Source organism: Octopus sinensis, linkage group LG18, assembly GCF_006345805.1.
Source record: "Octopus sinensis linkage group LG18, ASM634580v1, whole genome shotgun sequence".
Lineage (NCBI taxonomy): Eukaryota > Metazoa > Mollusca > Cephalopoda > Octopoda > Octopodidae > Octopus > Octopus sinensis.
Window position 1 is genome coordinate 45,911,039 of NC_043014.1, and position 11,493 is coordinate 45,922,531.

General features: G+C 37.1%; 1 protein-coding gene across 6 annotated transcripts in view; it reads right to left on the reverse strand.

Moving 5' to 3' along the window:
* LOC115221265 (titin-like) overlaps window positions 1-2,485 on the reverse strand; it is a 429,926-nt gene extending 427,441 nt beyond the window's left edge. For 3 of the 6 annotated variants that reach the window (XM_036510966.1, XM_036510964.1, XM_036510962.1), the window contains exon 1: window positions 1,361-2,484. In XM_036510966.1, coding sequence (XP_036366859.1) covers window positions 1,361-1,478 — 118 coding nt within the window. In that variant the 5' untranslated portion in view covers window positions 1,479-2,484. Of the gene's footprint in view, window positions 1-1,360 lie in introns of all 6 variants that reach the window. The other 3 variants (XM_036510967.1, XM_036510965.1, XM_036510963.1) reach the window with 2 other exon arrangements.
* Between the last annotated feature and the right edge of the window lie 9,008 nt (window positions 2,486-11,493).

Consider the following 11,493-nt stretch of genomic DNA (forward strand, 5'->3'; position numbering starts at 1 on the left):
ATATGATTATATGTACATGTTTGCGTGCATGTCCAACACACACACACATATAAATATATATATATATATATATATATATATATATATATATATATGCGTGTGTGTGTGTGTGTATAGATAGTGCACAAAATCAGTGTATATTTGTATGTATATACTGTGGAAGGTTAGGTTTAAGATATACAAAAGACAATCTCTCTCTCTCACAACACACACACGCGCGCGCGCATGTGTGTGTGTGAGTGTAATTTTAATGTACAAATTAGTAAAATCGATAATTCAAAAGTTCATCGAACGGTGGTGACCCAAACACGCGGTTTTCATGAGCTCATTTATCTATCTATCTATTTATCTATGAGAAATATGTTTAGACATGTAACTAATAATTACAAAAGGAAGTTAAGACCGTTCCTTACATATCTGGAGTGTCTCGTTTTTGTTTTTTTTAATTATTATACGTTCAGTTCACCTGTGTTCGGTGTGAGAGAGATACTTTAAAAAGGAACGTTTTATAAATATAAAACAGCAAAGATTAACTTTAATAAAGGATTTAAAACGGATATGGAGGCTTAATAAGCTTATGCACCCGGTGTAACTTCTGTGTCACTGTTCAAATTCTTAAATATGAATATACAACAAAATTGACACTGCCGACTTCCTATGATATATATATATACATATATATATATATATATATATATATATATATACATAGGAAGTCGGCAGTGTCAATTATATATATATATTCTATTAAACGTTTTGTACACTCACACAGATATTTGAACGAAGATATATACACACATACACAGATGTTTCTCTGTGTATGTATGTGTGTACATGACAGTTTAATCAAAAACGAGTATATATACACACACATACATATACATATATATATATATATATATATGGGTACTACTTAAGAAGTACCTATATATGTATATATACATTCGTTTTACGGGGCTAATGTCTGATTAATAAGAGCAAAATCATTTTAAGCGGTCTCTCTCTTTCTCTAATATGTGTGTGTCTGTGTGTGTGTGTGTGTGTAAGAAACACGAAATACTGGATTGTTTATAAATGTATATCGAGATATATTTTATCTCATTAATATTTCATAGACCTAAATATGCCCGATGTTTATTAGTCGGAAATGATCAAATACAAATTATTGATAATTTCGAATGCGGATATTGACATCGAGTTTAGTTTTGTTTATGGAAGTCAGGTTAAAACAAACAAACAAAAAAAAAAAAACCCGTCACCAAGCAGAGGCGGAGAGAGATGAGGTTGATGGTTGTAAACGGGAAAATATAAGACACAAACAAAAGTTACAGATATATAAAAACAAGAAAAAAAGTCTTACCTTGTAAAAATATAAGGTAAATAAAAGTCCAGTAATGTTTATGCATATGATGGAGAGATGAACAGCGGTAAGGTCCGGTGTGTTGGGAAACACAGGTGAGTAATTGCGAGAGACACATTGTTAATTGCGTATGGCGATGGTTGTAGTTTGTCGTTCGATGTAATTTGAATAATATAATATAAATATATATATGTATATATATATTTATTTATATTTTAAAAGGTTGGTTCGTGACGAATAAATAAAAAATAAAATGTTTATCCAAAATAATCCGGGAAGCAAGGTATGTTTTGTTAATAAATATATATATATATATATATATATATATGTATATATAGTTAATTAGTTATTCCAAATTTATAAAATAAAACCAGAGACCGAAGGCAGCTGTGGTAGTAAAAAGTGTTGTTGTTTGTGGTCGTGGTATTGGTTGTTTTTCAGTTGTGAGGGAATGGAGACGGTTGGACATTTCGAAATCCCATTGAAAGATTTTAAAAAGCTTTACTTACTCCGTGTAAAAAGAGACACTTAACATCCATCCAGTAGCTTGGTGGTTAGAGAGAACTTTGGTCAGTTTTATCTCTCTCTTTCACACATACAACACACACACCATACGCGCATTCACACAACCGAGGTATCCACAATAATATACTACTTAGGTCTTTCTGTATAATATACTTTCTCTTTCTTTAGCTCCTACGGAAAGAAAAGGTGGGGTAAGGTGTTCGTACTCCACCCTCGAAGGTTAGGGTATACTTTCTTTTCCTTCTCTTTTTTAAATTTTTCTTCTCCGGCTTTGTTGCAGTAATTGTGCGTACGTGGGGGGTGGTGTAGTACTTCCTATCGTCTTCGAGTCCCAAGTCGCGGAGAAGAAGACGAACACAAACAAACGAACAAACACTAAATAACTAAGACCACTAACTACAATCACACCAACAACAAACAACCACAGGGGTAGTAATAGGAATAATAATAATAATAATCGCAGTGGTGACACCGACAAGAGCAAGAAGACGACGAATCCACTTGCACCGTCGCCCACATCCTCCAAGCGACTTAATTAAGCCAGTGGTTTTAGTCGAGAAAGAAGAAAGACAACACTGTCAGCCAGTGACTAACTAAGCAACTCTTTCTCTTTCACCCTCCCTCTTTACCTTTTACTATATCTTTCACACACGCTCAATATTTATCACCACATTCCACCCTCCCTCCCTCTCTCCTTCAATACTTCTATATCTTTCTGTCACGTTTACCTTTTTCTATTACTCTTTCTATTACTCCTCCTTCCATATCTTCCCCCTCACTATATCTCTTGCTATCTCTCTTCCCTACACTCAATATTTACCTCCCGCCTTGTCTCTCTTTCATTATATCTATTAGAATTTCTTTCAGTCGTAACGCTCACTTTATCGTTATTACTCTTTCTTTCTCTTTTTTCCTTTACAATATTTCTCCGAATCGTTTAACTTTTTATTACATTCTTTCTTTCCAATCATTACAAACAAAACAAAACAAACAAATTCTCTCTCTCTCTCCACCGTTCGCTCTGTCGCTCGCTAAGTTTCTTTCTCGATAAAGTTCATTCCGCTACTCACACTCGTTCTCATAAACTTATTCTCTCGACTTCTCTTTACTATTACTTACTTCTTTACTACCCACAAGGGGCTAAACACAGAGAGGACAAACAAGGACAGACATAGGTATTAAGTCGATTACATCGACCCCAGTGCGTAACTGGTACTTAATTTATCGACCCCGAAAGGATGAAAGGCAAAGTCGACCTCGGCGGAATTTGAACTCAGAACGTAACGCAGACGAAATACCGCTAAGCATTTCGCCCGGCATGCTAACGGTTCTGCCAGCTCGCTCTTTACTATTACTGCTACCCACACTCTTTCTCTCATTTTACATGGATTTCCTTCTTATTTTATTTCTTCTTTTTTTTTTTTTTACTTCTTTCTCTCATTCGACTTCGACCATGTCGGGGCACCGCCTTGAAGGGTTGTTAGTCGAAACAAAACAACTCCTTCACCTCGCCCGCCCGCGCGTACTTATTTTAAAGCCGGGTGGTACTTATTTTATTTTGTCCCCTATGTCGAGCCGGTAGATTACGAGGACGTAAACAAACCTACACTGGTTGTCTAGCGTTGATGGGGGGTGGATAAAAACAAAGGCACACACATATGCATATATACATAAATACACACACATACACACGCACATATATATATATTTTTACTTCTTTCAGTTATTAGTCTGTGGCCATACTGGGGCACCGCCTTGAAGAATTTTTAGTCGAATGAATCGACCCCAGTATTTTTTTTTTATCAGTTCTCTTTTGGCGAACCGCTAAGATACGGCTACGTAAACACACCAACACTGGTTGTCAAGCGATGGCGGAAGACAAACGTACACACACACACACACACACACACACTCAAACACACACACACACACACACTCAAACACACACACACACACACACACACTCAAACACACACTCAAGCACACACACACAAACACTCAAACACACACACAAACACTCAAACACACACACATGTGTAGATATATAAGATGGGCTTCTTTCAGTTTCCAATTACCAAACCCACTCTTAAAGCTTTGGTCGACCCCGGAGCTATAAAAAGAAGACACTCGCCCAAAAGTGCCACGCAGTGGGACTGAACTCGTAACCATGTGGTTGAGAACCAAACTTTTTAATCACACAGCCACGCCTGCATTCTTAATTTTTTTCTCTTACGTATAATCGTTTTCTCTGTCTGTCTGTCTGTCTCTCTCACTCTCCCCCACTCACTCTCTCTTTCCCTCTTCCTTCTTAAAACTACAACTACTATTAATACTTTTTCAATTTTTTCTCTCATTTTACCACACACACACATACACACGTCCACCCCCTCTTTCTCCTCTCTTCTCTTTCCATATGCAACGCTCGCTCCTCCTCTCTTGTTTTAAATCCATCTTCTATCATCTCCCCCTTCCACCCCGATTCCCAGTCTTACAGTTTCTCTCTTTCAAACTAACGCTTTTGTCTTTCTTTTCAAAAGTTACTTCCTCCACTCTGCCGATCTTTTAAAAGCTGTCTTTCTTTTCATCTCTCCAATAAAATAACACACACACACACATACATACAAATACGATCTTTCTTATTTAATTTATTAGTCTCTCTCTCTTCCATTAAAAACAAAATTTATTAAACAACAACCTCTTCCTTCTGTTTAAAGATAAACTATAGTCTTTCTTTTTTTCTTTCTCCTCTTAAAAAGTTTTCCTTCTCTATCTCAAACTTATCTCTACCTTATCTCTCTCACATTTTAAGCTCTCACCCACATCTCTTTCCACATTCTATCTTTCAAATTCGTTCTCGCTCTTCTGCTTTCATTTAAAATAGTATGTCTCAACTATTTCTCTTTGTCTACGGATCCCTTTGCTAACTATTTATTCCTTTACTGCCCACAAGGGGCTAAACACAGAGAGGACAAACAAGGACAGACAAACGGATTAAGTCGATTATATCGACCCCAGTGCGTAACTGGTACTTATTTAATCGACCCCGAAAGGATGAAAGGCAAAGTCGACCTCGGTGGAATTTGAACTCAGAACGTAAGAAATGCTTATTTCTTTACTACCCACAAAGGGCTTAAACACAGAGGGGACAAACAAGGACTGACAAACGGATTAAGTCGATTATATCGACCCCAGAGCGTAACTGGTACTTATTTAATCGACCCCGAAAAGATGAAAGTCAAGGTCGACCTCGGCGGAATTTGGACTCAGAACGTAGCGGCAGACGAAATACCGCTAAACATTTCGCCCAGCGTGCTAACGATTCTGCCAGCTCGCCGCCTTGCCTTTGCTAACAATTTTACTCATGTGGAACCTCATGCCGATTCGATGTTTAAAAAGCTCCTATTATATTTCCTATAATTTCTATAATTTCAATTGTAGCAGGAGTGGCTGTGTGGTAAGTAGCTTGGTAACCAACCACATGGTTCCGGGTTCAGTCCTACTGCGTGGCATCTTGGGCAAGTGTCTTCTGCTATAGCCCCGGGTTGACCAATGCCTTGTGAGTGGATTTGGTAGACGGAAACTGAAAGAAGCCTGTATACGTATGTGTGTGTTTGTGTGTCTGTGTTTGTCCTCTTAGCATTGCTTGACAACCGATGCTGGTGTGTTTACGTCCCCGTAACTTAGCGGTTCGGCAAAAGAGAAACCGATAGAATAAGTACTGGGCTTACAAAGAATAAGTCTCGGGGTCGATTTGCTCGATTAAAGGCGGTGCTCCAGCATGGCCGCAGTCAAATGACTGAAACAAGTAAAAGAGTAATTGTACAAAAATAATTATTAAAATATTTTCTTTCACTCGTTTCAGTCATTTGACTGTGGCCATGCTGGAGCACCGCCTTTAGTCGAGCAAATCGACTCCGGCACTTATTCTTTGTAAGCCTAGTACTTATTCTATCGGTCTATCTTTTGCCGAACTGCTAAGTTACGGGAAGGTAAACGCACCAGCATCGGTTGTCAAACGATGTTGGGGGGACAAACACAGACACAACACACACACACACACACACACACACACCACACACACACACACACACACACATACACACACACGCACACACACACACACACAAACAAACACATAAATCAGCCGAAATTGCGAGGATTATCCGGTTCTTGACTGAGGATGAAAGGCTTCGAATGACCCGTCCTTGATTTTTGTATCGTCTATCTGGATGTTTTGTTGTCCCTTTTTGTATCACCTAGTTGTCCGGACGTTTTGCGTTCTTGTCCCATTTTGTATTTTATATATATATGTATATGTATATACTGTTGTGTCTGGGGAGAGTCATTCTCTTTTAGTGCCTTATTATCGGTGAGTTGTTGAATAATAAGGCACTAAAAGAGAATGACTCTCCCCAGACACAACAGAATATGCTTCAACACACGGACTCATATAAAGAATCTTGCAAACCAAATCCAAAATCGAAATATATGTATATATTATATATATATATATATATATATATATATATATATATATATATATATATATATATATATATATATACATACATATATATGGCGTGTGTGTGTGTGTATGTGTGTGTGTGAGTGAATGTGGTGTGTATGTGTGTGTGTTTATATAACGAATTTAGGGAAAGACAAAATGGAATTCACAAGATTCTTCGTGATTGATAAAGAATCTCGTGAATTCTATTTTCTGTTCTTCTAATTTGTTAAACACTCGACTGGGGAATTCCTGAGGTAGACCCAGTGGCATTTTTTATCAATACTGCGGATGACATCAGGTAGCCATAGACAGAGAAAGTGCTTTAATCGGCGTACTACCAGGATTTATACCGAAGGCTTGAATAAATACTCATACGTACATACATATATATCAATGCGTGTATGTATGTATGTATGTATGTATGTATGTATGTATGTATGTATGTATGTATGTATGTATATGTATGTATGTATATTCAGCCGAAATTGCGAGGATGATCCGGTTCTTGACTGAAGATTAGAGGCTTCGAATGACCCGTCCGTTTTCGTATCGTCTATTTGAATGTTTTGCGTTCTTGTCCCATTTTATATATTTTTTATACACACACACACACACATATATATATGTAGCAAATAAGAAAATGGAGAAGCACAATAGTTGGTTCATCAACTTTAGGACATTAAAATCTTAACTTATTTATTTATCAAAACGACTCTCCATTTTCTTATTTGCAATATAAATTTATGGTAAAATATCTCTTTACCTTCACCCATTTAAAACAATAAGTAAGTTAATTGCAATGCAATTAAAAACACCTGTGTATTAATAATTGGGTATTATACCAACAATATATTGGATAGATATTATCCCTTAGTGGGTTGGATCCACAACCCCTAACTTTCTTGGAGTTATATATAAAAAATTAGAAGGAAAACCACCTTTTATCAATTCAAAATGAACAATTAAATTACACCATCTAGAAAATTAAATATAATAGAAAAATTGAAATTAAAATTGAAAAATTGAAATTAAAATATTATATTGTGTGAAATTTGATTTAGTATTTCTAAATTGAATTTTTTCCTTGTAAGTTTGGATTTTATTCCCTTAAATAATAAATATATATATATATAAATATATATATATAATCGGTTAAGTAATTGAGATTCTAGTGAATTCTAAAGAATTCACATGAATATGGTCCTTAACTAGGATGCACCGGAAATCTATATGGTGTTAACCATACGACAAGTGGGGTGATTACAAATAGGAAAAAAGCAACAAGAATGGATTAAAATCTCGGTACGATCGTTTCGTACGAGGACATCTTTAATAAGCTACAAAAAATGCAGTGAATACAGATGGCTCGTACTCGTCAGCCGAAAAAACATCAGAGAATTCCCAACATCAAAAAGGGGTAGATACAAAAGAGGTTGTAAGATTAGCTGCATTGAAGAAAGTTCGATTCATGGAGATCCGATAAAGGTTTTAAACTTACAGAATTTGTGCATGTCTACATATAGCTCATATTGAATATTTAATCAAGTTGCGTGAAGAAATTTTCGGATACAGTCATGCAAAATTTCTGAAAATCCGAGTAAGAGGCAAAGTGACTGCCATATCATGTAGAGGAAAGTCTGAGTAAAAGCAAAGTGACTGTCATATCGTGTAGAGGAACAGATTGTTATTGAAATTTACAAGAATCGCAGATAAGTTCGATTTTTGGAGATCCGATGAAAAAGTCTTGAACTTACAAAATATGTGTATGTCCTTATAGTTCATAATCCAGTTTTGTGAAGAGATTTAGGGTACAATCATGCGAAAAATATATTTGCTTTTACTCAGACTTTCCTCTACATGATATGGCAGTCACTTTGCCTCTTACTCGGATTTTCAGAAATTTTGCATGACTGTATCCGAAAATTTCTTCACACAACTTGATTAAATATTCAATATGAGCTATATGTAGACATGCACAAATTCTGTAAGTTTAAAACCTTTCATCGGATCTCCATGAATCGAACTTTCTTCAATGCAGCTAATCTTACAACCTCTTTTGTATCTACCCCTTTTGATGTTTGGGAATTCTCTGATGTTTTTCGGCTGACGAGTACGAGCCATCTGTATTCACTGCATTTTTTTGTAGCTTATTAAAGATGTCCTCGTACGAAACGATCGTACCGAGATTTTAATCCATTCTTGTTGCTTTTTTCCTAAATATATATATATATATATATATATATATATATGACTGGCTTCTTTCAGTTTCCGTCTAGCAAATCCACCCCACAAAGCTTTGGTCGGTCCGGGTTTATAGCAGAGGACACTTGTCCAAGGTGCCATGTTGTAGGACTGAACCCAGAACCATGTGGTTCGGAGACAAACTTTTTATCACAGCCGTATTTGCCTCTTTTAACGTATCCCTTTACCTTTTCTCTCGTTTGAGTCATTCTTCTTCATCTATTCTCTCAACTTCTCGTCCTTCTCATATTTAGCAATCTTATTTTCTTATTCTTTTCTCTCTGTCTCTCTTTATTTTTCAGTAATAACCATTTTAAAATAAATCTTTGAACTCTCCTTCTCTCTTTCTCCTCTCTCCGTCTTTCTCCATCTAACGTTCACTTCCTACCTCTAGCTTTTCAAGCGATAACATTTATCTATATATTTCAGTCATTTTTCAAAGATATACTTCAGCCTATTACTAAGTCTCCATATAAATATATATAAATATACATATTTCAGTCATTTTTCAAAGATATACTTCAGCCTATTACTAAGTCTCCATATAAATATATATAAATATACATATTTCAGTCATTTTTCAAAGATATACTTCTGCCCATTACTAAGTCTCCGTATAAATATATATAAATATATACATATATACATATGTATATATTTATCGCTGCCTCTCTCGCTCTCGCTCTCTCTCTCTCTGTCTCTCTGAGCTCTTCTCTGTCTCTCTCCCTTCTTCCTCTCTCTAATTGACTTATTTATTATTCACGTCTCCCTCCATTTCCTATACATTTTTTAAATATATATAATCCCCCTCTTCTCAATAAAAGCTTACTGTTCTTCTGCTTAATCACTGATTAAACTATCTCTCTCTCTCTCTCATTCACAAACGTACACGCCGATAAAGTTGGCTTACACACACACACACACATACACACACTACTCTGATACAGTTTGCACACATATACACTCTTATCAAACTAGCCCATTTCCCCCCCTCTCTCTTCTCTCTGCTTTTCACCGTCTTTCTCCTCTATTATTATCTTCACTTTACCTCCTACACCTCTACCCTCTCTCTCTCTTTCACTTTCTGTGTTTCCGTATTTTCCCCCTCCTCTTTAAGTTCCCTCCACCCTCTACTCCTTTACTCTCTGTCTTTCTCTATTCTCCCCCTTTTTTCTCTTTCTGTATCACCAAGTTCATACACCCCGTCTCACACTTTCACCCTCTTCTCTCTCTCTCCTCCCCTTTACCACTATGTTCACACCCTTCCTACACCTTTACACTTTCTTCTCTCTTTTTAATCTTCTCTCTGCCTTTTTCCCTCTCTATCACCGTCTTTATCCCCCTCCCTCTTTAAGTTTACTCCACCCCTAACACCTTTACTCTTCTTTCTCTCTCTTCCGTCCCCCCTCTCACTGAGTTTACTCCCACCACTACACATTTCCTCTCTCTCCCTTTTATCACTATGTTCACACCCCTTCCTACACCTTTACCCTTTCTTCTCTCTTTTTATCTTCTCTCTGTCTTTCTCCCTCTCTATCACTAACTTCACTTCACTTCACCTCCTACACCTCTACCCCTCTCTCTGCTTTTCTCTTTCTCCGTCTTTATCCCCCTCCCTCTTTAAATTTACTCCACCCCTAACACCTTTACTCTCTCTCTCTCTCTCTCTCTCTCTCTCTCTGTTCCGTCCTCCCTCTCACTGAATTGACTCCCACCACTACACTTTTACTCTTTCTTTCCCCTTTCCTCCCTGTCCTCTCTCTCTCTCTCTCTCTGAACCTCCGCAATTTTTATATGATAACAGCCTTCCAATTGCATTTCCAAACGTGCACAAATCCATATTGTACAGGTTACACAGAAGAATGCTTGGCGAAACAAACAAATAAAAAAATAAACAAGTAAATAAATAAACAAATAAATAAATAAATAAAATAAAACAACCTAGACACGCCTGCTGTAAAAAAAACTCATAGTAAAGTGAACACTAGGATACGCGAATTCGTAAGCCAAGAACTTTATTAAATTAAAATTACCGTCGTAATAACGGGAGCAATCATATTCTAAATGACAAATCCTGGTGAAAGAGAATGTGGATGAGTGTGTGTGTGTGTGTGTGTGGAGGGGGTAGGGTGGGAAGGGGACACACCTGAAAAGTTAATTGATTAAAATAAATTTGATTTGGAATGTAATGTGGAGTTAGTTATTAAGTGACACGGCGCAAACAACAACGACATCAATTATTAAATATAAACATAAACAGGCGTAGGAGTTTCTGTGTGGTAAGTAGCTTGCTTACCAACTACATGGTTCCGGGTTCAGTCCCACTGCGCGGCACCTTGCGCAAGTGTCTTCTACTATAGCCTCGAGCCGACCAAATCCTTGTGAGTGGATTTGGTAGACGGAAACTGAAAGAAGCCCGTCGTATATATGTATATATGTATGTATGTATGTGTGTGTGTATATGTTTGTGTGTCTGTGTTTGTCCCCCCCCCAACATCGCTTGACAACCGATGGTGGTGTGTTTACGTCCCCGTAACTTAGCGGTTCGGTAAAAGCAGACCGATAGAATAAGTACTAGGTTCACAAAGAATAAGTCCTGGAGTCGATTTGCTCGACTTAAAGGTGGTGCTCCAGCATGGCCGCTCTCAAATGACTGAAACAAGTAAAAGAGTAAAAGAGTATACACAGACATACATGTACGACTGCGGCCATGCTGGGGCACCGCTTTGAAAGTTTTTTTTTTTTTGGTATAGAACAAACGGATCCCTGTGCTTATTTTTTTTTTAAAGCCTAGTACTAATTCGATCGGTCTCTTTTACCGAACCACTAAGTTAGGCGGGGGGCATCTGAACATACCAGC